This window comes from Carassius gibelio, chromosome A25, assembly GCF_023724105.1.
Source record: "Carassius gibelio isolate Cgi1373 ecotype wild population from Czech Republic chromosome A25, carGib1.2-hapl.c, whole genome shotgun sequence".
Lineage (NCBI taxonomy): Eukaryota > Metazoa > Chordata > Actinopteri > Cypriniformes > Cyprinidae > Carassius > Carassius gibelio.
In genome coordinates this window covers 2,407,002-2,434,926 of record NC_068395.1, presented here as the reverse complement: position 1 = coordinate 2,434,926, position 27,925 = coordinate 2,407,002, and the positions used below count along the sequence as shown (strand labels likewise).

At 34.8% G+C, this 27,925-nt stretch overlaps 1 protein-coding gene and 1 long non-coding RNA gene across 4 annotated transcripts in view; one reads left to right on the top strand and one right to left on the bottom strand.

Moving 5' to 3' along the window:
* LOC127946864 (uncharacterized) overlaps positions 1-27,925 on the bottom strand; it is a 32,520-nt gene that overhangs the window by 2,209 nt on the left and 2,386 nt on the right. Inside the window, exons 3-5 of one of the 3 annotated variants that reach the window (XR_008151187.1) lie at positions 3,057-3,123; positions 1,109-1,361; positions 862-1,015 (exon numbers count right to left, since the gene is read on the bottom strand). This is a non-coding gene — a long non-coding RNA (uncharacterized LOC127946864). Of the gene's footprint in view, positions 1-861; positions 1,362-3,056; positions 3,124-27,925 lie in introns of all 3 variants that reach the window. The other 2 variants (XR_008151186.1, XR_008151188.1) reach the window with 2 other exon arrangements.
* Positions 989-25,987, top strand: LOC127946859 (protein shisa-like-1a). Its single transcript, XM_052543682.1, has 5 exons — positions 989-1,139; positions 13,286-13,468; positions 16,157-16,370; positions 19,003-19,320; positions 24,910-25,987. Coding segments are annotated over exons 2-5 (600 nt in total). The 5' UTR covers positions 989-1,139; positions 13,286-13,401; the 3' UTR covers positions 24,911-25,987.

Genomic DNA, 27,925 nt, shown 5'->3' with positions numbered 1-27,925 from the left:
AACAAAATATTGTTTTTTTAAGCACAAATCACTTTAATCTGTAAATTAATTACAATAAAAATACTTTTTAGGAGTAATATGATTTTATATATATATTTTATAATAGATTTTAATATATATATATATATATATATATATATATATATATATATATATATATATATATATATATATATATACAATACCCCCTCATTCTCACTGCTGTAGCAAACAAAAACTCAAATTTAACAGATAAGTAAAACATTTTAAAGCATCAATCACTGTATTCCTGTAAAATACATGTAATAAAAATGTAACTACTTTTTAAAATCAATATTTTATTTCTTTGTAATATTACTTGAAAATCAATCCCTCTTCATTCTCATTACTGTAAAGCAAACTTATGATTTTAAGTAAGTTTTTAAGGCATTAATCACTGTATTTCAGTAATTTAACAGTAATAAACACTGTATTACAGTAATGATAATCTGATGAGAATAACAGAATTAAAAGAACATCTGAATGCTTTAGAAATGTTTATTTTATTTATGCGACATATATTATTTGTTTTCCCATTTTGATGCACAATTTGACAATGAGATTCACTCCAAAATACCTTTAATTTCTGAACAACAGATCTATTGTTCATGTTATGAAATTTATCCAACATTCAACTGAGAATTTTTTTTGTAATAATCATACATACAATACCTGTATCTAATGCAGTGATATTCAGACATTTTAAGCATTACTTACACCCACACAAACACAAATGCACAAAACCTCAAAAACAGACATTCCCGCACAACCTCTCTCTCTCTCTCTCTCTCATTCAGTGGGTCTCTCACTGAGAGCTTTACTTTCCCCTCCCTCCTTTCTCACATTGTAGTCTTTCTCTCTCTCCTTCTCTCTTCAGTTGGAGCTCCTGGATTCACTGGTGAGGTCTTCAGCTTCGGCTCTTCTGTGATATTTGATAGACACATTCAGGACCTCGGCTGTATCAGGATGAACTCCACATTAACGTCCACCCAGAGCACTGAAAAAGAGTTTGAGGAGCAATACAAGACAAACTGACACAGACACAGAGAGAGAGAAAGAGCGCAGGATAGAAGAGAAGGGATTTCTTTACCGAGAGGGATTCCCCACCCAGGGAAACGGAGGTGAGTGCCAGCTGCGGTTTATGATAAAGAAGGAAAGAAACTAGTATGTCCCTCACGAGTGGCTCTGTTCAATGCTGCTGGGAATGACGAGAGACTTTATTTGGGCTTGATGTGAGGCGGATCATTTCCATAAACTTAGAGGAGAGGGGTCGTGTGTTCAGTCTCACCTCTCTGTCGATCGCCAGGTGTCTTTCACTTCACTTTTGATTACGACGTTCAGATCTGATGAGAAAACAGAAGCATATAAGTGCGTATATCCAGAAAGAGAGATTCTGGTCAGTGTTTTCCCCTTTACTAAAAAGTATAATGCCATCACCATGGTCCTTTGAACAGTAATATGACCTTTTAGGCATTTTACTATGGTAATAGCATGTTTTTGGATACAATATCATGGAAATGTCCTTCTTAGAAAAAGAACTGTAGCAATACCACGGTAAAGTAATGGTATTAGATGTTACAGTACTTTATGTACTCCAGTATTATATATATATGTATTTAATATGACGGTATTACCATGGATTTTTGATGTTAATATGATGGTTTGAAGATTTTACTTTGGTATTACCATGTTTTTGCACATAACAGAATGGAAATACCCCCTAACAAAGTGCTGGTGTGATGTTGTAGGACTGTATGCACTATTGGATCTACACTGTAATTAATAGTACCATGTACAAATTGTGTTTTCAGTTGTAGTACCATGGTAATACCACGGTTTCCAGGACATGTTTTTGGGATGCAGTACCATTTATAAAAGTAGTATAGTGATACCATGGTACAGTAAAGATATCAGATGGTACTTGGACACACCATGGAACGAAAATTCATGCACCATGGTATTTACATGGTATTTCAAGAATATCATGGTAATACCACAGTAATTTTAGTTGCATTCTTCTTTATAAAGGTAGTGGTTTTTGACATGATGAAAAGAATTTAAAAGAATTGTTTATATATATATATATATCTCTATCCAAAAACACTGTTTTCTGGAATCTATTCTGCCAGTAAAACCACAGTAGTTTTTGTATCTTACAGAACCATATACATACAAATTGTACAGAATATGATAATCTTTTTAAAGGTTCTTGGTGTTTTCATTAAATGTAGCATTGGTACCACCCCAGTTAAGGGCTGTCCTTCCCTCATTTCCCTCACTGAGTTGTTTTGAAGCTTAAAGGGGTTTCAGAAGTGTGCTCAACTGGCAGCAGAGTGAATCTGGTAACTTAGAAACAGGCATGTCTGAGCGCTCACACACACACACACACACACGCACGGAGGATGGGGGCGGTGGGTGTCTTCAATGGAAATGAAAGGAGAATATCTGTGTTCCGCCACGTGGTGTGTGAGAAGCGGTAATGATGGTCTGTTTGCTGAGAAGTGTGTGTGTGTGTGTGTGTGTGTGTGTGTGTGTTCAATTGCATGTGCAAATGTGCATGAAAAAACAACAGAACACTGTGTATTAACAGAATAAATCGTGTTGCTGAGCGGAACGGTGCAGTCAGTCCAGGAGAGCTTGTGTTCATTACTGCTCAAAGCCGGAGGTGTGTGTGTTCCTGAAGAACCTCAATCAGACAGAAACAGTTTGATGAATTATTAATCCTATATTAGAGCATTTACATCAATAAAAGATGAAAACAGGCCGAAAACTAACATCATAGTACTCTGATTACAACACCCGCCCAATAAATGATCCAAAAAATGGCCAAAATTGAGTGTGTGAGTGAATGCTAATCTGGAATAGAAGTTTTCATTGACAATTGGTTGTGATGCAATTAGTGCTGAAGTTTTCATCAACTTGATTGCTGATTTATTACCTTTTAATTAAGGACAAAACAACACAGTGGGCGTCCTGAAACACACACACACACACACACATACACAGATCACAGATTCATAGCTTCAGATCACACGTACCTCATAAATACACAGGGAACAGGTGTAACGTCATTACTGTCAGTGTCACAGAGTTCAGATTCTCATCCTGCACAAAACTGTTTAAGCTATTAAGCATAACACAATACAAAAGATAACAATATACTCAAATTTTGCATTCAGAAGAAAAATATTCAAATTGAATTAGATTGACTTTAAAAAATAAATAAATAAATAAACCTCTAAAGGGATATAATTGATAGGCAAATAGGATATATACTTTACATAACGAAAGATTTGAAAAACATTTTGTTGGTGCATTAGTGAAATGCATACTTCTTCGGCTCAGTTGCTGTCCATTTAGCAGATGATTTTTTCATCTAAAGTGACGCACAGGACACTAAGTGCAGGGACGGTCCCACTGGAGATGACCCGGGGTTAAGAGCTCAGAGAGGAGAGAAACTGCCCATGCACTCACTGAGGCCAAATACTACTCAAGTTTCTCTAATAGTGCCTTGCAAGCACTTTAATTCCAACTCTTCGATAAATGAACAAAGACAGACATATTTAAATAAATGATAGATATATACAAAATAAATGATCTAAAAACAATTAATGATTATAAATATGTACTTTTTAACATTAAAATAATAAATATTTTTACTTATTTATTTCGTATTATTTTAGTTTGTAATACAAAATGTTATAAATTGTTTTAGTAAAAATAGTTTATAACAGAAACATGTTACACACATTTATGTTTTATAACACTAAAGTAAAATAAAAAATATAAAAATAATTATACCATGCTACAAAAATGTTTGTGTGTATAATTTTTGTATTTTATTTGTAGAATGTTTTTTTATTATTATTTATAAGTGAAAAAACTACAGAAACATAATGCAGAAACTGTAAAAAGAAATAAACACATACATACATACATACATGAACAAAAACAAATAAATAATGATGGATGACGGTCAGATAAACTGTAAATGTAATGAACCAAGCTCATATAATTCATACATCTCTGCCAACCTTATAAATGCAGAACTGAATCGAAATCAAGGACCAAACAGAATGATCCGTTCCATTTAGAACCCAAGACTTTGGTTCTAATTAAATAGGCAAAAACAATTTTTAAACACACACACACAGAGAGAGAGAGTCAGTCTCTCATGCCCATTACCATCTACAGATCAAGTCTGGGGGTGGACACCAGTCAAAGTCTCAGCCAATCAAAACAGTCACACAACAACATCATTCAAACCCATTGAACGATCACATTTCCACAGTCTACACAGACCCTCTGGAGTCAAATTTTTTCTCTGAGAAAAAAAAAAAAAATGTTGGCATTTCAGGATGATCTTCCAGACTGACAGCACCTATCAATACACATAATGATGCTCAAAAAGCCCTGAAGTACTTCATATCATCATGATTTCACCTGTCATGTATTGCTTTTCCTCTTAAACTATCAGCATCCATTATATAGAGGTCCACAGCTAATGCGGAGATGGTTTTCAGATCAGACATCCTGGCTCCCACTGTACAGTATGTCACATTATCATGATTACTGGCCACTAGCTGCTCAATCCAGCCAGGAAATTGATTTGCATCAACATTTCAGTGCCATCATCTCGCAAACACGATTTTCTTTAACTTTTCTGAAAACTAGAAGCTTAGTTTTAATAGCTGCTTGTCTCTGAAAGGTCCGAATTACATCCCAGAAGCACAAACACTAGACCACTTTTCAGTAGGTTTCCTACTAAAAGCATTGATGCATTATAGGAAATGTTTCATTAATAGTCATCCTTCTATTTGCAAGAGCCTTAATTACGGCGTTGCAGTAATTGTTTCCTCTCTGATGGGCGGTGACGGACGACACAAAGACCTCAGAGCGGTTTATCATCAGAAAGACGACCAGAAACATATCATTATCCCCCAGCAGACCTGAGTTCAGCAGGGAGATCACAGATTTAGTGTATATGTGTCAAGACCCATGTCATTACAGAAATATTCTGGGTCTGGCAATTTTGAAAGGGTCTTTAAAAGCATATATACTTTTTTTTATTTTTTGCGTATTGAAGTATCACTTTAATATGGTTCAGAAGAGATTACAGTACTCACAAAACAATTAGAGTGCAACTGTAGTCTTGTTGGAATAATTGAAGCCATAAAAGGATGAAACAACAGTTACAGAAATGTCCAAAACATACTGACAAACACACATGTGTGGTGCAGTTGTTAAGAATGCCCTAGACTCAATTTAAGATGCACAAATTAAATTTAAGAGTCCCATGCCATCTAATCTGTGTTCATTACACATGCACGCTTAATTATTTGATTCCCACACAGAGACCTGTCCTCCAGAGCATCTCTGCTCAGTGATGGGTTCCTGAGTCATTACTGAATTAGAGAGGGGAGATGAGGGTTATCCACACCATCACAAGCCTTGTTAACACAGGGTGATTAATTGGGTTTTAATGCATAGCCATTAATAGCTGTGAATCGTGTGTACACTCTTAAACACTGTGGGGGGAATAAACTGAGCCCACAAAATACGCCATTTACTTGCACAACTTTCGTTGCAGTGCTATACCATTATTTGATCACTCTCTGATGAATTACTGCTGCCATGATCACTATAGAAGAAAACATCTTTCTGTAGGTATTAACATTAACCATGCAAGCAAAAGAGTCATATTAAGGGTGTGTTTGTTTGAAAAAGAATAACAAATTATATAATTTTACACAAAGTGAAGCAATATTCCAGTGGATTTTGCACCATTAAACTGGACAATGGGAGATTAGTACCTAAAGTAAATAAATGCAAATAAGCAAACAGATAAGCAAAACAAATGAATAAATTGCAAAAACTAAAAGTAAACAAAAAAGTAAATAAATGAAACAAACACAATGAAACAAGCAAGCAAAACAAGTACTTAGCAATGAGCAAATATCCAAGCAAACAAATGAATAAAATGCAAATAATCAAATTAACTAGGAAATGAATAAACAGGTAAATAAATAAATACATATCAAAAAACAAATAAGCAAACGAATAAATCAATCAGAAAAATAAATGAATACATTTAAAAAAATAAATACATTTGGAAGCAAACAATTAAACAAACTAAAAAAAGGCAAAAAGCAAATAAGAAAGCAAACAAGCAATGACACAAATAAATACAATCAAACAAACAAGAATAATAAATAAATAGCAAAATGCAAACAAATAGGCAAAATAAATAAAGAGCAAAAAGCTAATAAGCAAGCAAGCAAATAAACATGCAAACAAATTAAACATTTATTTATCTATCACTGAATAACCCATAAAAAGTAGTGGATCTGTTCTACTCACTACTACAGACTATGACCAATTGACCCAAAAATTTTTTCTAATCATGCATGAAATAATTATTTAATTAAATTCAGATTTGAACAGATTTCAAAATGTACTTAATGAAACAAAGTAGACATTTGTTTTCTGTTTATTCAAGATAATTTTTTATAAAGTTTTTCCCCCGCTGAAAAAGTTTCTCAGCACACTTCAGTTTTCTTTTTATTACATTAAAGTGAAACTGTCCAGTCAAATATCAATCCTGCGGTGCCTGTCCAGCTGTGTGTCACTAGGTCACAGCTATTTCGAGCCGGGGTCAGGAAACGCAGCATCTAAACAAACCTAACAATCAGAAGCGGGGGCAACACTACACACACAGAGTCAAATAAGCAGAGTGAGTCCATCATATTTGTGATCCCTTGAGCCACGGCTGTCTCATTCAGTTTGTGTGTGATGACTGTTAGACTCTGAGCTCGTTGAGACCAAAGCAGACGCACTGTCACGGGCCACTGTTAAACATAAACTGCTTTTTTAGTTTTAGAATGAAAACGGATTTATAAAAAAAAAAAAAAAAAAAGAAGTGTTTCTTTTGACAGAGCATTTTACGAGTTGCAGGAAAGCATCTAGTTTCTTTTCTAGATTTATTTATTTGGAAACTAAATTAATGCTTTTATTTAGCAAAGACACATTAAATTGATCCAAATTGACAGTAAAGACATTTATAATTGTCCTAAACATTTGTATTTTAAATAAATGTTTTTCTTTTGAACTTTCTATTCATCAAAGGAGCTTGAAATATATAAACTTTTGTCCATTGCTGTACTGTATATGCATCACAGTTTCCACAAAATAATGAGCAGCACAACTGTTTTCAACATTGACAACAAGACATGTTTCTCAAGCGTCAAATAATAATATCAGAATGATTTCTGAAGATCATGTGACACTGCTGGAATACTGATGCTGATAATACAGCACCGCATCACAGGAATAAAGTACATTTAAAAATATATAAGAATAGAAAAATATGAAAACAAGTTTCTGCCACAGAATAAAAAAAGCTAATTATGACTTTTCATCTCATAATACTGATTTGTTTCCCAGTTGAGAGTTTATATCTGACAAATCAGACTTTTTTCTTAGAATTCGAGTTAATGCATTGCATTTGAGACATTCTTTCCACAATTCTGCATTTACAGCTCACACGTCTCAGAAAATTGTGAGATATAAACTCAGAATTGCAAGAATATATTTTAAATAGTAACATTTCACAATGTTTTACTGTATTTTGATCAAATAAATTCAGCCTTTATGAGCGTAAGAGACTTCTTTCAAAAACATAAATGTACAAATGTACATTGAATGTAGTATAGATCTTCACAACTACACATTCTGTAACTAGTATCTTAACTAGTTAACTGGAAAGTCACTTTAGCATCCGCAAAATGAATAACAAACAGATCCTGTCTTGGATCCCCTTCATGTAATAAATTCTACTTGTTAAATGCAGCTGGCTCTCGTTAGAAATCTCCCTACTGTACGACCATCACATAATGACGCAGAAGATATTGTGGGTTTAATTCTAGAGCATGGATGAGGGAGGCGTTCGAAATACAGAGAGTGACAGGAAGAACATGAAACATCAGCAAGGTTTTATTAATGTGGGATACCAGACTTCGTGGATGATATTGGATTAGAAACCTTTCTCTTGCTCACATGGGGAATACATGTTGCAAACAAGTCGTGCAGCTTTAAATATTAGTATGTTCTGTGGATGATCCAGATATAAACACAAATATTCTGTATTATAATATATAGATATAGATATATATTAGGGGTGTAATGGTTCACAAAATTCACGGTTCGGTTCGATACGATACACTGGTGTCACGGTTCGGTTCGGTACGGTTCGGTATGTTTTAGTTGTAAAAAATTGGCAGAAAAATTTCCTTGATTTTTAAAAAATGTTTTATTTATTAAAACTAACAAAGTATGTTTTGTTTTTTTTACATTGAACAATGATGGAGCTTTTCTAAATTAAAATAAAATAATAAAATAAATTATAGCAAAATAAAAAGCAAGCAAAAAGTAAATACGCAAATAAATAATGACAATTAAGCAGAAAAAACTTTATATTTATATAATATACATGCTGATTTTAACATTTTAAAATTTAAACCAGATATACAACATTTTAAATATAATATTATATAATATATTAAATACAATACAATATATACAATATATATAATATTCTGCCAATCTAATAAGCCTCCTACAGTCAGATTTCCGGCTATTTACAGAGCCTCGGGCAGTGACAGAGACAGCAGGGACACCTAAGGATGTCTATTTCAGTCATTTTATGAATGTTATTCCATTTAAAAAAAAATAAATTAAATATGCCAAGTACCATCTGTGAGTGAAAAATAACTTGTGACAACTTACTGACCAGCTGGCTAATCATGCACAACCAGACTTTTGACTAAAGGCAAGACTTAAATCTCACCAGAAACAGCCCACGGACAGGAAATCATCACCTGAAATATTATTTCAATTTAAAATAACACAGAATTTTCACAGAAAAAGCAGGATGTACAGTTCTGCTCATGAAATGGTCTCAAAACTGTCTTGGAAAGGCAAAAGCCCCCTGTGCACCTGTTGAAGATTGAAGAGTTCACAAGCACTTTCTAGTTTTCTGTGCAACAGATCAGACGAGACTGTGGGCGGTTTGTGGGCATGCGATCCGAAGCTGAGAGTAACTGGCTGCTAACGGTTTTAGCTATTGCAATATAATACACAGTTCAAATTGCAACAGAAGAACAATAGTCCAAGCCTTGCAGTTTTTCAGTCAAACGGATACACAAGGTCTGCTAAAGCTTAATGTCTATCAGCTGCGTCTAATGCATCTTTACGAGCATTTTACCTTTATAGGACAGAATAGTACAGAAAGAACAGGAAAATATATGAAGAAAATAAATTAATAATTGTAACAAATTGATATTGCAGTGAAGCACTGGTTAGTTTGTGATGCATTAACCTGCATTATTTGTCAGACGAATGCAGTAAAACAACACATATTTAATAAATTAAAGATGTGCACAACAACTGCATATTGTCAGAAGCATCAAGTTATGGACACCTTGTTCAGTTAGGTAGGTTTTGGGTTCACCCGATCACACAGATTCTCACACACACACACACACACACACACACACACGTTTGTTTTTGTGAAAAGTGAAAAATGGGGACATGGGTTATGTCTCACAAGTCACCCTCTCCTTGTAATACCTGTGTCATACCCATGTCATTATACAGAGTTGTGTCCTGATATGTCACAAAAACAAGAGCACACACACACACACACAAAATGCAGTATAATAGTTTCTGGGCCTTGAATGTAGTTCCCTCGCTGTCTATGGAGTGTCAGAAAGCTCTCGGATTTCATCAAAAATATCTTAGTTTGTGTTCTGAAGGTTTTATGGGTTTTGAACATCCTGAGGGTGAGTAATTAATAACAGAATTTACATTTTTGGGTGAACGATCCCTTTAAAGAAAAGAAAAAAAAATCATATCTCACCCATTCAATTAAAAGGATTGACTGCTCTGAGGTCATCTCTGATTGACACTCGCACACGACAGGCTGGGATGTGAGAAAGCCAGCAAGTCTAACGAATGTAACCTAATAGAGACACTTTATGATAATTCAGACCTTGGATGCTAATCATGATGCTCCGCGCAGACGTGACATTTGGTCCCACTCACAAATAGAGGGCAAATATTCCAAACAGGACAGTGACACGAATGTCAGCGACTCTGATTAAGTCACACCACTCCAGGAAATGTCAGCAGTGCATCGTTCAGGTTTATTTACCGCCAAATTAGAAGAACAAAACATGCTGTCCCTGCAAAAAAGACCAGAACAAAAGAGTACAAAAAGAGTAAAACAACAGGTTGGTAGTTCTAACTGGTTTGAATGGATTTCCAGGTGAGTTTGAGTTCCTCTACATGGTATTTTTGCCAGAAACCCAATGAAAAACACCAAAGAGAAACCAGCTAAGACCAGCTCGGAGATTTCTATTGATCAAAATGTGATGGTTTTAGACTTCCAGCATAAACTAGCTGAATATTCATGCTGGTCTTTTTAACAAGATGCCTGCATGGAGTGGGTGGGTGTTTAACTTACTTCTGCAGGTTTATTTTGGAGTTTCGTTCAGCGTGATGTCGTGTTTAGACAACAGCTTTTGATAGCATGAGCTGAAAATGTGATGAACATCGTTTGGTCAGTAGCCTAAAGACAATCAACAGACGCTTTAATGATTAGAAGATTAAAAAAGCAAACTGTCACAGCGCGGTAATTATTATATATTTAGAAGCCATCCTGAATCACATGAAATTATCTTCAGAGAGCACAAGGGAGCTGTAATACTGGAGGAAGGGGGCGGGACCAACCGGTTAAAGAACCGGAAAACAGGAACAATCGAATTAAATCAGAGGGAATCTATATATATATAATTTTGCATTATGTATGGATAAAATGACCTTCTGTGCACAGGATTTTAACTTCAATCTGCTGGACAAAAGAAAAGAAAAATACAGTTTTTTGAGACACAATCACTATTAATTACTTATAATGAATTCTGTAGAAAAGGAGGAATGTCTCATTCTGACACTCAACGTCAAATTAAAATGCTAAAAATATCACATGACGTTCTTGTTCTCGCTCGGTTCGTAATCTCTCTGCTCAAACGTTCTCATAAAGAGCTCGGACACATTCAGAAGCACAGTCTAATATTTCAACTCTGCCGCTGAGATAAAGGCTGCTAAATCAAGCATATTATTAGCTGCTGTACTTTATTACTTCCTTTATTCATGATTTAAGAGCTGATTAGCATGTTCCTTTTAAACGTTATAATTACTTCTGGGGCACATATCCATTCACTAAAATTAAAAGTGTGAAAGTTTCTCTGGTACAATTCATGACATTTCTTTATAATATCCTTTTCTGGCTTGAGGTTAAATAATTTTACTCAAATTTAAATGTTGTGCTTTTTTTAGCAAGCACCACCTTAGAACCAAAAGAAGAAAAAAATAACACTTATTGATTAAATTTAGTTTATTAAAATTATTTTTTTCTTGCTTCCATGCTAATGTCAAAAGTTTTTATTCCGATTAAAGATTAAATTAAATATGTTCTGTTGAATTTGTCTTCCCCGTGCAAATTTCTAAGGTGCGCCCTCTTTCACAGAGCAAATGAGAACAATGAAGAGCATGAATCTGGGAAAGGCAAAACACTGACGGGGAGAACAAATGTGTATAGGATTTGTCTCGAGTTTCCTTCTTGTACAGAGAGGCACAATCAGCCCAAATCACCAAACAGTGGCAAAAAGAAACATTATATCCATCGCCAGCCTGAAATAAACAATCACAGCATGCAGACGAACAGCAGTTATTCCATCTTAAACGCTTTCAGAATCAGCCACAAAGGAACTGAGAGTAATTTAGCATAAATCCTTCACTAAAGCCTGCCGCATACTGTGCGATTTTCTACAATGAAACTCTTTTTATTCACTGTGATGACGCATTACTGAAGTCATTAGCATGGTTAGGTTTGATGTTGTTGTAACTGTTGTTTAAAAAGTGAAATGTGCATTCATAAAACTATATATTAAATGACAGAAAACTGGTGCATGAATGTTCCTGATAAACAGCTGAGGCAGTGACGGCAAATTTGACATCTTTCTCTCTTCTGACAAATCTTTTAATCATTTTCAAGATGTTCTCTTTTGGAAAGTCATATTGTGGATTTCTCTTCTGCGAAGCAGCAAAAGGAAACATACAAATGACATTTGTTGTAGTTTCTGTTCACCGCTATCCAAGTTTACCCAACTATGACAACTTCCACTTGTGAGAACCTCAGAAAACTCAAGGACAGTGTGATTACATGACCGTAATGTGAAGGAATGAATAATAAGATGTTTCCAGAATACATATGACATCATATAGACACACTAACAATCAAAGTTTTTACTGGTTATGACCATTAAAAACGCTTTTTGGTTGCAGATGACGACTTGTCAGACCTTCTTCAACTGCTATGATTCAATACGATTCCAGATATTTGGCCATTTCTAAACACGTCACACTTAGCGATCAAAAACTGATGATTTTGCCCTAAAACATAAGGAAGATTTGAAATTAACAATCTCTGGCCTGGTGAACCAAACTCTACATGAAACAAACAAAACAAGCCGTACAATTTAATAAAATAACACATACATATATCATACTGAGATTTCACATTTAATGGTATTGGATTTGAGGATTGTGCTTTCAATAAAATATTTGCAATTGGTTTGAAATAGTGAATCATTTTGCAAAGCAATTGGTTTTTTTTTTTTTTGCTAAAAGTAAAATGCAAATGTTGTGTAATTCATGCTTTGTGTATTGTATATTTAAATATGTTTCACTGGTGCAAAATAAGTTTAAAATTTTCAGGCTGGCTTCATTGCTGTTTTTAAACATTCATATACAAATTGCATTGAACATAATTCAATTAAGTGGCTTTGATGTGAGTTTATCTTTTAAATACACTGTAAAAACAACAACAATAACAAAAAGACCTGTTGAAGTTTGAGTAATTTTCCAAGAAAACCCCAATTCAGTCTTGTTAATGTCTAACTTCAACATGTTACTATGTGGTTAACAACAATTTCTGAGTGAAAACTGTTTCTAGACCAGATTTTTGTGGTATTCTGGATTTGAATTCTGGCAGATTTTTGGTTTGTCGTAACAAAGCAGGCCGGAATAAACTCTGAACTTCCAAGAGCAGATTTACGCAATCTTGGACTGAAAAAAGACACGAGCAGTGTCAGATCTTATGGTACAGATGTCTTGGCGTGATCATAACACCTGCGCTCTTCTGTTACAGGTGTGCTGGCAAACTCTCGCAGTCATGAACAGAAGCTGGAGATGAAGATGACATCTGGAAGCAGCTGAAGCTGTCAGGCTTCATGTCTCCATCCTCCCCTGAGGGAGGACAAGAAGATGAGTGTCACCAATCATCACTGCTTCAACATCCTGACCATCATCTTCCTCGTTCTGACTACTACAGGTACTACAGGACGTGGGCAGATGGTTTGGTTGGATGTATATCTGCAACAGCAGTTCATTTTGTACCTGCTGTCTGAATTCTGCTGGCAGAAGCGATCAGAGGCATCACAAACCCTGAGAAATATCTAAAACTGACATAACATTCAAAAGCACTTGGATGTTTCTTCAACTATAGGTACTTTTGGGCCTGTGAAGAATTAGAAAGTACACAATATTATTGATCACAAATGCTGTATAATATTTCCACACATTTGAATTATTTTAAATTATTTGATAATATATTTATTCAGTTAATTTAATTAAAATGATTAAAATATATTTAATATAAGATTATCTTTATCAGGCGCAAATTATAATTTGTGCAAAAATGTATTTAATTTGTTTTATTTAATTACATTTCCATTTGTGTTATTTTTTATTCTTTGTACAGCTTTAAAAAAAAGTAGCTATTAAAATTTTTATAGGAATACTTTTTTTGATAATATTTTAATTTATTAAATTGAAAAACATGTAACTTTATTAGGTGCAAACTGATAGATCATTATTTTTTATTTTATTTTTGCAAAAATTGATTTAACTATTTTATATTTGATTTAAATATTTTATAATAAAATGTGAATGGCATTTTTAAAACTATAATAAGAATTAACATATAATTTATAATCATTATAATGATATTATTATATTTTTAAAAATGTAATTCATATTTTTTAGTGACCACAACAGAGTTGAAACCCATTTGTTTCAATACAAATCAACCCGTTGGACATAAAAGTGCCTGTAGATGAAGAAACATCCTCTTATCAGATTTACTGCTCTCTTGTGGGCTTTCTTTTCCCAGAATCTCTGAGCCGTCCCATTTGTTTCATCCATTGTCCATCTGTGTCTCACTGAGCTTTAGATGATGTCTCACTGTGAGTTCTGCTTCCTCCGGGACACTGAAGCTTCTCTAACATTGATCGGGTGTGAGACTGTGTGAGATTACAGCTCATAAAGCTGGATCGAATCGAAAAACCTCTTTAATTATTAAAGACAGGTGTGAGTCATTCTCTCTGCAGCGGAGTTTAAAGCCTTGAACAGCAAGGAGAAAATCATCCGGAAACAAACAACGATGGTGTCACGACACTTTAGATATGCGGCATGGTTAATACAAAAGAAATAAAAATCATATATTATATATTTCATTATATTTTAAAGCCGCACACACACACACACACACATTTATATGGTTCTAAGGACACTCTGGGATTCTTAAACTTTTAATGTCAGCTAACGATTCTGGTTCTGAATATGCCTGATTTGTAATTTGCATATTTATAATTGTTTTGCTATATGAACTATTGTTAGACCGAATGACATCTTTTCTGTAAATCATGTTAAAAATGCATGATAGTCAATATTTTTTGCTCAGATTTTTTTATTGATATTATTAAATACATTAAAATTAAAGAAAATGAAAAATCTAAATCTAAAGAAATGTTAAGCTGCATTAAACTTTAGATGCTTTAAAATCCCTTTTTGTCTTTGATTTGATATATCAAAGCTAAATTCACTAGACATTTAATACATTTACTAGAAGTGTTAACTTACTTAAAGAACTTAAAAAAACTACCTTTTATGACATATGTTTGTGAGCAATGAGTTCTTACTATCATGCATTAAACTTTGATTACTAAAACGTTGTTTGGAAATGTTCGTTAGTTATATATTTGTGCTGACTTTCTTTAGGAGGGCTTCATGACTTAATTAATCTACCTCAAAACCCTCATGATTTGCACCCGTCTAAATGAGTTCTGATGCTTTAGCTCTCATCACTTTTCTTCTCACATTTGTCTAATTAAACCAGTCAGGTTCAGCCTGTTTTCACAAAGAAGTGCAGAATTATCATAAAGACCTATATGCCTGCATCACCTAAAAACATATCCGAGCTATATAGGCTCTTAGTAGCTGAGATTGACAACAAGTGCAACAAGTGCGAGGAGAGAAGTAGGCTTTCCTATGTGACGTCTGAGAGCTGGTGTGTCTGCTGGTTCTGTTCGAGTTGTTCGGGGTGAATCGTGTCAACATGGATTAGTCGCTCAGACCTCGCTGTCAGTCTCGGTTTGGAATTCAGAGACGAATAATGAAGCAGAACCATGACTGTCATATAATAAAAACAAGCCTTGTAGCATGGCTTTTGTGCATGTGCTTGAATCAGTGAGAAAATTATTTCAAGCACGTTTTTAATGCTTTAAAAATTCCATCCACTTTCCAAGAGATCCACTAAATGAGGTGAGCGTCATTAAATCAGGGTGAATTCGAAATGAAACAGTAAAATGCATCTCTTATTAATTTAAAGACTTGGCTGAAGATCAGCCGTTTGAAATTGAACTGCTAGCTGAACTGCATGCAACAAAACATGTCGAGATGCAGTCCTCATGCAAGCAATGAATGTTTGAGTCCAGCCTGCAACATCCCCATGCCATTCATTTTTACTATTGTATCGAAGCAAAAAAGCCCAAAAATAACAAAGTAACCATGAATCTGACATTCGGAATTCATTGTATTGTATTGTTTTGTATCGTATCGTATTGTATCGTATTGTATCGTATTTTATTGCATTGTATTGTATCGTATCGTATCGTATCGGACCGTTTACAATCTCACATCACACGCTCACTGTGCTGTCTATCATTGTCTTTCTGCACAGCTCTCTCTGCTCATTTTCGGGTGTGTGAGTCTTACACCGACCACAAAGGGCGCTACCACTTTGGATTCCACTGTCCTCGACTCTCAGACAACAAGACGTACATGTTCTGCTGCCACCATAACAACACGGCCTTCAAGTACTGCTGCAACGATACTGAGTTTCAAACAGTCATGCAGGTCAACCTGACCACGTCTCCAGACGGCTACGCTCACAAGTGAGTCTCCTGCCTTCAACTACAGACACAGTGTTGATGTGAGATTATCATGCCAGGGAATAACTGCACAAAGTCATTTCTATCTTATGATTCGATACAGCGATCCTGGAGTTTATATTAACACCAGCCTGGTGCAACAGCACACATACAATATGATTTTTTGTTTGTTTGTTTTGTCTCTCTCTCTCTCTCTCTCTCTCTCTCTCCTTCTGTCTCTCTTTCTCCCTCTCTCTAGAGAGAGAAGGAGAGAGAGAGAGAGAGAGAGAGAGTTTTTGCATCATATATGAGAAAAATCAGACATTGTGACCCACTTTGTTTTTTGTTCCTCATAAATTTGTTTTGGTAGTTGTATGTCAACAGTTTAAAAATGTTTTTAATATTTTTATTATTATTGTAATAATAATAATAATAATAATTCAATAAATATTTAAATATTTTAAATCATTATATTTATTATTTATATACATATGGTTTGAATAATATTACCTCTTTCCTGTGTTTTTACATAAAATATTATCTAACTTTTTTTTTGGGGGGGGGGGGGGGGGCAAAAGACAAATTATAATTAACAAAATATAATTCTTAACATTAAATGTACAAACCATAATATACTTTTATGAATATTTTGTATTTGTAATTTATATACCTTTCATTGATTGATTGATTGATGGATTATTTGTAGCATGTAATGCAGTTCATTTATCCTTTTTTGATGTTGTTGTTGTTGCTGCTCCAAAGCACCAGATATTTCAGAAATACTGCATAAATTAATAAATGGACAAGAAATATAATTTGTTTCAATTATGAAGTGATACAGAAGAGATTAAAAATAGAGCCACTGTGTAGAAAACCATTGCATGGACATCATTATACATAAATTGATATCATACTAATGACCAAACATAATTAAGTTTTCCAGAGCTCTGCGATATTTTTGGTTAATTGGCTCTCAGCAGAAAAATTGTTTAACAGGTGAAAGATTTTGTGAAAGACAAATGTGGTTTTTGCCCAAAGGTCATACATGTTCTGTTTATTTTTTGACGCTATGAAATGCTTCCCTTCATCAAATATGAACTGAAAATACGAACTGTTCTCAGATCAGGGTAACTGCCTCACACTGTCTCTCTGAGCAGGGGCGGTGGACTGGGTGTAAAACCAATACTGATTACCAGGGCCACAAAGGAAGAGAAGGCCCTTGAAAAGTCTGGAATATATATTTTCAAGGGGAGGGGGGCCCATTAGGACTGCCTATGCATAGGGCCCGGGATCTTGTGCAGCGACCCTGCCTCTGAGACGGTCTCATGACAGCTAATGATGTGATATCTGAGGCAGCGGTGTGCTGCTGAGTGAAGTTACTGAATGTGCGGTCATCCTAGTGGGAAGTCATTTCATTCTCATCTGTGGTCAGCAGGATGTAGCAAGTGATATTTACTGATGGCCTGAGGTTAAACCACCTCCAGAAGCAGCTCCTTTTGGACGCTTCACCATATAAAGGCACATCTGGTGCAGATTTGAGTTATTGTGCATCAGGCTATTGTGAGTCTAGGTTAGAAGGATACCTCATCGACATCAACAACACATGATAAGTGTCTGTGATTATGGCCCAGAATCACAGAATTCATTAATAATGTTATGGTCTCGAGATTTTAGAATGATATATCTAACAAGAGATTTTAGAATGTTATATTTAACAAGAGATTTTAGAATGTTATATCTAACAAGAGATTTTAGAATGTTATATCTAACAAGAGATTTTAGAATGTTATATCTAACAAGAGATTTTAGAATGTTATATCTAACAAGAGATTTTAGAATGTTATATCTAACAAGAGATTTTAGAATGTTATATCTAACAAGAGATTTTAGAATGTTATATCTAACAAGAGATTTTAGAATGTTATATCTAACAAGAGATTTTAGAATGTTATATCTAACAAGAGATTTTAGAATGTTATATCTAACAAGAGATTTTAGAATGTTATATCTAACAAGAGATTTTAGAATGTTATATCTAACAAGAGATTTTAGAATGTTATATCTAACAAGAGATTTTAGAATGTTATATCTAACAAGAGATTTTAGAATGTTATATCTAACAAGAGATTTTAGAATGTTATATCTAACAAGATATTTTAGAATGTTATATCTAACAAGAGATTTTAGAATGTTATATCTAACAAGAGATTTTAGAATGTTATATTTAAGAAACATAAATATATGCGAGCGCTCCTGATGGACTCAGTATCAGAGAGATCTGATATCACACACCTGGCATCTGTTCCCTTTGCTCTTGGCTCTAATAACACGATACATTATTGAGACCTCAGTATCATCCCTGTCAGTTGTGGCCATGTCTGACAGCACAAGGCCTGTGCGGCATCAAAAAGGGAAAGTTTTGCTTTCACTGCAGTTTTCTGTCAGTCAGGGTAGGGATACTCAGAAGGAAAAGGTTTATTAACACTAAATGCCTCGTATAACACTAATGAACTTCGCTTTTATAAGACCACTAGCGCCGCTAAAGAGTTTCCATCCACTTTGCAATGCTTTTTGACACGGTGTATCAAAAACCGTTTGTTTATGGCCACATTAAATGTTAAGTGCATCTAATTCTTCCACGTTTTCTCTGTCGCAGCAATTACTCTGCATTAATCGGCGTGTGGATCTACGGATTCTTCGTCATGGTGCTGCTAGCACTTGATTTTCTGTATTACTCGGCCATGAACTACGAGGTGTGCCGAGTTTATCTGGAGAAGTGCGGCTTGGGCGGCCGCTGGCTGAAACAGGCCCGGGGTCAGTGGCACGGCGAGGGACAGGAGGAAAGAGACGGACGGCCCGCTCAACCCACAGCTCCGTCACAACCTCAAGAGCAGCATCATGAACACAGCTGCGGTCAGATCAGACACAGCCTGACGAGCCCAGGACAGACCGCACACAATACCACAACAGACTGGTGAGTGAAGCATACTGTACACAACACACTGAGTGCATCTGAACAGAATATTTCTGGGGTTAGTACAAGTTAAGATTACTTTAGAAGCACTTGTGGCTGATTACCAAGAAAATAATTTCCACAGGCAAAAATCTGGGCTACAGTGAGACTTTCAACAGAAGTGAATGGGGCCATGATGTAAATGTTAAAATACTTGTTTCAACAGTAAAACATTCAGCATGAATTTAATGTGAAAATTAATTGCTTACCAACCAAAACTTCAACGCAATACCATAAAAAGCCTAACAATCTACAATGACTGTAAAAAAGTTTGCATAATAGAAAAACAATAGAAAAATAATAGAAAAAATATATGCTTTTAAAAATATAAAGGTTCATGTTTTTGCTTTTAAGGCACCATTGGTCGATCAGTAAATCACAGATATCAACTTCACTTTCACAGTTGATTAATAACCGTAAATGAAGATGTTTTTCGTTTGTTTTGAAGTATTATGTTTAACTATGCAGATGAGGTATTATCTAATTAAATATGGACTAATTTGCATAAACTTCCAAAATTATTGTTTCAATTTGTAAAACATATCAGTTTTTATAGAGGGGATTTTGATGATCTCTTTTATAAGTCCATAAAATGGAAAATGCTGTCAACAGCCTTGATATAAAATGTTGTAGGAATATAATATATGAATAAACCCCTTTGTAAAAACCTTCATAATACATAATTTTATTAAAAAATATGAATTGTAATTGAAATCTACAAACTCAAATAGAGATAAAGTTCAATAAAAGAATTATATATATATATATATATATATATATATATATATATATATATATATATATATATATATATATATATATATATGTGTGTGTGTGTGTGTGTGTGTGTGTGTGTGTGTGGATATTTTCTTTCCACTAGTATGAAAGAATATAAGTTATGAAAGCAAGATAAGCAAATGTCTCAACATTGACTAGTGCGTGAAAAACAGTGGACCTACATTTTCTGGGCAATTTAAGGCAAGACATTATAGGGAAAACTATTCACCTCAACATAACCTCCAATTTTGTTTTTCTTTACAGAAAAGGAGGGGAAAGTCCCAAATATTACAGTGGATTTTGATTAAATTGTTCTGAACCTCTAAAATATTTTAAGAACATTCTATTTTATAATCCTTAAAAACTTCACAATCCATATACACTAAACTCCATGTCTTTAACACACACACTAGAGGAGTTTACTCAAACTGACAGGTGTGTATCCTCTCAGGAGAGGAAGAACAGTTACACATAACTGACCATGAACCAGATGCATCATCATCATCATCCTGAGCTGCAGAGCCAACACTTTAAAAATACCTTTTCCTACACAAACACCAGATCCGTTTGCTAGCAGAACCAGGTCACAGTCAAGAATTGTTTTTCTGTCCTTGATTCTGACATATACAGGTCAAAATCGTTAAGAAGTAAAAAAAAACCTTACTACAATATACAGAGCTTCACTGTAAATGAAATAAATATGTCTTATTTGCATATTTATCATCTCTTACTGCAACACTTCAATAATAACATTTGCTGTTCATCATTAAAGAGATAGTTCAACCGATATTTACATCCATTATTATTATGGATGCACTTTATCTGACTTCTTTTGGACTGTTGAACAGAAACACAAACCCACTGCCATTATAAAGCATGGAAGAACTAGGACAATTGTAAATATAAAGTTTTTCATTTTTGAGTGAACTGTCTCTTTAACAGTTTACCTCACATGCGGGAAAATAAAGAGTGAGTCAAAGTTTCATGAATAGATGAACCAGCATTCTACTGTTGTCTATTATTTTAAAATGACAGTAACATGATATTCAGGTTAAAGCTTTCAGTTTAAATTATGGTTGAAAAAAAAAAACATTTTACACTGGATTTTTTTTCTTGCTTCGTATTTAGGTCTTGTTTTTCAGTATAAATATCAAAATATTTAATCATTGGTTGTTTGGTTTCTATTTATGTGGTTGTGCCGGGTGGTCAAAGTGGTCATTCAGTCCATATAGCCGTGTTGTCATCAGATATGTTCTGATTGGTCGAGATTCGGTCTGTTTGTGCAGCATTCTTGCTTTCAGTGGGAACTTTTTTTTTTTTTTACTTGCATTTTTGTCGTTTCCCAGTTCATATCTCAAAACGTTTTTAAATCAATATGACCTGCATAAGTAAAATTCCTAAATCAAATGTTATTTTCCGGGAAAATAATAAATCTGTTATTGTATTTATACTTAAAACTAGAGGGGGGGAAATGCCAATAGGGTCAATTCAAGGAATTCAATTCAATTACATTTTTTAACCTCATTGGTGGATTATTTTTCTTGTTTAAGGCATAAATAAATCACTTCATTTAAACATTTTTTTTAGAAAACAAGACTTAATATCTCAAGTAATTTTGCCTGATTTAATAATGTTTAGATATTTGTTCTGTAAAATCTGGAAAGATAAAAATACTGAGGAGGAACATCCTTTCTTGCAGTGTAGGGATGCAGTGTAATGAGGGGTCCATTGACTTTAAAAATACAGACAAAATTAGTTCAAACATTGCTCAGAATACCATCTTTTCTGCTCCACATAAAGCCACACAGGTCTAGAATGAGTAAATGATGGCAGAATTTTCATTTTGGGTGAGCTGTCACTCTTAACATAGTTTGACAGGCCTTTTAGTGTGTCAAACACAGCTCTTGAACATCTTTCAAGTATCTGTGCTGTCTGAGGAGGAACACGTACACACACTGATCTCTTACAGTGAGCAACGCTGCAGTCGTGTTAGTCTGACTGAATACCCATCTAATTAAGCCTGTCGTTTGTGCTGAACCCACTCATTAACAATCACAGGAGTCTCGGAGAGCTTCAGCCTCTGATCACAGACTTTGAAGATCTGCTGCGAGACAAAAACAAGATGAGTATGACACAGCGATTTCATGTGTGAGCTTTAAAACAGGCACGACACCAAAAAGCTTCAAGCAATAAATCTCGGTTTTATGTAAATAAGTTTAAAAAGTTGAACTTTTAGAATAAACATAATACTTTTTAGCTACATATTGTTTATATATACATATATATATATATATATATATATATATATATATATATATATATATATATATATATAAGAACCATATTTTGTGTTTATATATTATTATTATACATTATTATTATTATTACTACTAAATCACATATAATAATAAATTGTGTGAATAAAAATGTTTCATATCTATCAATAGAGTTACTATTTTTGTGTGAATATATATTTTATTATTATGCGTGTGTATATATTCAGAAACATATAATAATTTCAATATAATAATAACATCTATAAAGTTTTATTATTATCATTAATATTTTGTGTGTATATATAAACATATGTATAAATAATAATATCAACAATAATAATAAATAGCCAGCTAGGGTTTTGTTTTCTCTGCAGTCTATACTAAATTAGGTTTTTAGTGTATAGTGGCAGTGAAAAAGCACAGCATGTTATTGTACTCGCTGGAGACTTGAAAAGCCTTTAAGAGGGCTCAGAGTTGGACGGTCGAGATCTTTAAAGCCCCTTCCCCAAGAGCATTGTGGGAATTTATTGAATTGAGTCCAGCTCAGAGGGGAACATCTGTTAGAGAGAAAAAAAGAAAGAAAGAAAAAGACGACCACAAATGGAGGTCCCTGACCAAAACAGAACTAAGTTCAATTACTGCTTACAGTCTATTCATAAAGCCGTTTATATGGGTCAGGTCACTGCTGGCCTGAGAAAACACTGCCAGGGGCTTTAAATGGCATCTGATTCTTATATTGTGTGATCTAGAGAAGGGCAGACGCCCGGAGGAATGACAGGGGAAGATCTCGTGCGTTCACTTTGCAACATCTGGCTTGACGGACGTGTCATGCATGGGAATCAGCTTTAAAACCCAATAAACAGGACACATTTTATTAAGAGCCATATTTCAGTGCCCCCTCAAGACACATTGAGCCTCTCTGATGGTTTATGCAATTAGATTCCGGCTGCTCAGCATGTCAGATTGATGGTTTTTGGACATTGTCAAACACAAGAGAAAACGTTTATTGCTAGATTGTTCGTTGTTGCCTTTACGACTCTCTACATGGCACACGTGGGATTACAAGGGTCTTTTGTCTTTATTTCTCAGATGCGCCTCCTGAGAAAAATGTCTCCGTTTGCTTGGTTTAAATGGATCACTGTCAGTGAGAAACAGATGTAATAGCTAATTTTTTTCTAAATTACATAACCAATTTCCATGCCGTTTGTTTCTATTAACATTCTCAAACATGCATTCTTAAAATACTGTGAATGTGTTCTTTGCATTATTCATTATTGTGAGCGCTAAACATACAGAGTGATCAGTCAAGTCCAATTTCAGAGTTAATGATTATTGAGTCGGTTCATTTTAGCGAATCACAAACATACATCACGACTAGTGAAGATATGCATTATATCAGTAGTAATGTTCAATGAATGCACTATCAATTGTTAAGTAACTTTTACAATTCCCAAACCCATTTTGAAGAGCCACTGGTGTGTCTGGCTCTATGTAGATGGTTCTTCTGGGTTAATGTTGTGCTAATGTTAGCACTGGATAACCTCTCAATCTCCTGCTGCTCTGGGAATGATCTCCCAGCATGCACTCTGCCCCGGTCTGTTCAGGGGTGGACATGTCTGCTTCACACCAGAGACATGGCCTGGATTCAGAGAAAGATCTCGGAGGCAGCACATGGTGTATTATTAGAGAAGGTCTCTCCCTCTCTTGTACTGTGGTCAGATTCCTGTAAGAACACACAGTGAAACCTGCACTTGTCATGTCCACTCTTGAGTGCATGTGCTCCAAGAGCCGAACCAAACACAGGCCACAGAGTGTGACATTTCTGCTGTCCACCTCTTCTTCAGATACACACACACACAGTTGTCAGTTACATAAACAGACAACACTTCTGTGCATTTTACACTTGAACTATCTAATGCATACTGCACTCAAAAATGCATTTATAAATTGCAACACAAGCTATAAATTGCATTCACAGCAACAGAGTCCATCTAGTCTGCTAATTATCTGTCAGATTGGTGATCCAGTGTTAGTGAACAGGCACACTTTCTCACTATTATCAGTCACAGGTTAATTCTATAACAAAAACGTAGAAGTTTCAAAATATATATATATATACACAGTAAAAGTTTGGAATGACTACGTTTTTTATGTTTTTTTTTAATAAGTCTCTTACACTCATTGCATTTATTTATTCAGAAACACTTCACCAAGGATGCATTAAATAGATTTTTAAAAGCAAAGGCTTTCATAATCTTAGAAATGATTTGTTTCAAATAAATCCTGTTAGTTTCAAATTTATATTTTAAAAAATCCTAAAAAAAAAAATCACACACAAAAATGTAAAAAAAAAAAATGTAAAAAAAACTTTCTAGCTTTGCATCACAAATTACATTTGAAAACATATTCAAATATATATATTTTTTAATACTTAAATAACCATTGTTTTTGTTCCAATAATCAATTCTTCATGCTCTTTTTTTTTGCTCTTTTTCAGAGATTGACCAAATGTAAGGACCAACTGTTGGAGTCCCCCGGTGAAGAAGTGCATTATGGGAAACAAACTGTAGTACATGCCCCTGCCAGATGGACCTACATCACAGGGCCTGTTTGCCCCTGGCCTCTCGATGTGGTCCAAATCTCACAGGGTACGTCCCTCAACCCCTCGACAAACCCAGAAACTCAACTCAGAGCCAAATGGAAATGGTCCAATGGTGGAACCAGAGATTCTGAAGAGCGGCTGCACCGAGCCCTGTGGCACTCCGGAAGCACATTTCTGACCAAAATGGACTTTGATGGACACAGAACTCACCCTGGACATCTTTGGACGACCTATGTAGCTGTTTCTGCACCATTTTGCAAGCTCCTCTAGATTAAACTCTCTGTAACTGTGCAGCGTCGGTTTATTTATTTGTAGTCAGGGAAAACGCTGAGTGATGAATTGAAGATGTCAAAAATCATTTAAAACATCTTTTAAATCACTCTCATGACTCAAAACTAGAAGTTAAATGACCTTTTTTGCAGTAAATGTCAACTCACATGTCACGGCTGGTTTTGCGGTGAAGATCATAAGTGAATGTCTGTTTTTAACTACTGCTGTGATTTGACATTTTCTTATCTGTAAGAATCGGCGAGGTACTGTAGCAAACTGTTGAATTGATTTTGTTTAATGTACTGAAGATCTCATGGTGTATGTTTGTCACGTTGTTTTGTTCAGCAGTGTAGCGATTATTTATAGCGATCAGTTGAGTTCTTATAGACTTTAGTTTAGGAGTGAAAGGCCAAAATAAACATGATTCCACACTTCTTTGCACCTGACAAAGGAGACACTTACAGAAAGGAAAGGTTTTGTTCTTTGTTTACCTTGGTATTGCAAGGCATTACCCAGCTAACAAAAAATGTTTAGCGAACATTATGAAAATGTTATTTCTGCATGATCTCTGAACACACATGGTTTTGTCATGTTCAGATTAAGAGGCTGATGATCACTCAGAACTAAAAACACAGAGCTCAGGAATGTTGTTTTTTTTAAAACACAGAGGAATGCCTCCTCCGCCATGTTTCCATTAAATTTATATTACGCAAAAAAACACGAGAGAGTTGCCATTCCAACTTGCTATGGTAAACAAACGCTTGCCCTTGGGGTCTTCTGATAATTCTGTTTCTGAACTGACATCGATGTGTGGCACTGTGTGAAAAAAAAAGATGTATTATTTTAGTATTATTTTAAAGTGACACGTCATCTTAAAAACATGCCACTCAAGTGTGAGACGCTGCAAAAGACGTCTAACAGGTTTACCTAGAAAAACAATGGAAAATGTCATATTGGACTGGAAAAACACGTTCTGTGTTCCATTTGAGAATGTTCCAGACATTATGGAAATGTTACTTTTGAATGTTCTCTGAACGTTCTAAAACATTAAATAACATAAAAAACAACAACAGATGAACATCCAACTCAAACATTTTAGAAATGAAACATTCTATAAACAATTTATAAATAATGATTTTGTGTCAGCATTGAGAACATTATTCAAGACCAGATAACTCTAACAAATGTCCTGTTAGTATTACTGGATACATTTGTTCATAACTTTAAGAGAACCTTGACAGAACATTAGCCAAAGTTCTGAAAACATTCATTGTTAGCTGGGTATCAGCTTCTCATGTTGAAATGTAGCTAAACTCAGTTTAGCCAAATAGAACATGTTCCTTCATCAACACCCTTGCTGGTGATGGAAGAATATTACAGTCAGATTTCATGTTCTAGGTTTAGGGCATTTTTTTAATCACTCAGTCATATCCCTAGGATTTGGTCATTTAACGTTCAATAGAAATTATTATTTAAGAGCAACAAAAGACCAAGGGACATCTACTTGGCTAGTTTCTAGATGTCATCAAAAACAAACAAAATATCAGACGTCAAAGTGTTCAAGGCAACATAAATTTACTTCATGTGCACTGATCAGCAAGTGTTTAAAACAAGCGCTTCAGTCTTGGATGCTGCACCAATGAATACAGCATGTTTTCAGCAATACGTTTAGAATATGTCTGTTGGTAGGAATCCACAGTGCAGTTTTTGGCAGACAGCAGCCCAATTACGCTCATAAAGCAGAACAGAGCTGCTATGGCTCCACCACGTTTGACTGAAGTAATTGGTGGTTCAGAAACGAGCTCAAGGTGGAGGGGATCAGATCTCTGGTTTGAGCAGGTGCGAGTTTAATTATGGTGTCAGCTGGCAGGAGGATGACTGTGATTCATCATCTGTTCTAGAGAATATGGAAACTCTGCTGAAGGTGTTTGGGCATCACTGCCCACAGATTTCTGCAAAATTCACTCATTATTTACAAAGCTTGCACCCTGGTGTGCTTGTTTACTAAACATGTTTGTTAATTCAAAAAGGCTTTCAGATCAGTTTGACATATTTTCCTAAATTAAAACCATTCCATATATATATATATATATATATATATATATATATATATATATATATATATATATATATATATATATATTGGCTCATTCGAATTCTGCGGAAGGCATTCAGAATATGTGTGTTATCCAAATAAAATTGACAAACAGTAAGTCTTTGAGAAGGGGTTTATCAAGCTAGGTGGTGCATTAGAAAAGGGGCTCATCTCCTGTTTCCAAAATGCATCACAGAGTGCTTGAAAAAGCTTAAACTAATTCCACACTGCACAAGGTGCAAACAACCTTACACCTGTTTAACACCAATGTTTAAGTTTTTTTCAAGTTTGTAGGTGTCAAGGTACAGAAACCAAATAATTAAATGTAAAATAGCACTGGATAGTAATATATTGTCGGCACAAGAGCAAAAAGAAGCAAATTCGATGTTCAAGTGTTTTGAGACGCCTTTCTCTTCACAGAAGAGAGCTCGGTTCAGTGTCGCTGTCCGTGATACGCGTCTCTCTCTCTCTCTCTCTCTCCGCACCGAACACAGCACACGAGTAACCAGCTACTCCGTTCAGCTTTTCCGCGTCTTGTGTTTGGAT

What these genes read in the sequence shown, in the direction of transcription:
- LOC127946859 (XM_052543682.1), top strand. Translation starts at nt 13,402, where the DNA reads ATGAGTGTCACCAATCATCACTGCTTCAACATCCTGACCATCATCTTC. An exon ending in CCTCGTTCTGACTACTACAG is followed by an intron (nt 13,469 to 16,156) that starts GTACTACAGGAC and finishes CTTTCTGCACAG; the next exon opens with CTCTCTCTGCTCATTTTCGG. An exon ending in CCAGACGGCTACGCTCACAA is followed by an intron (nt 16,371 to 19,002) that starts GTGAGTCTCCTG and finishes TCTCTGTCGCAG; the next exon opens with CAATTACTCTGCATTAATCG.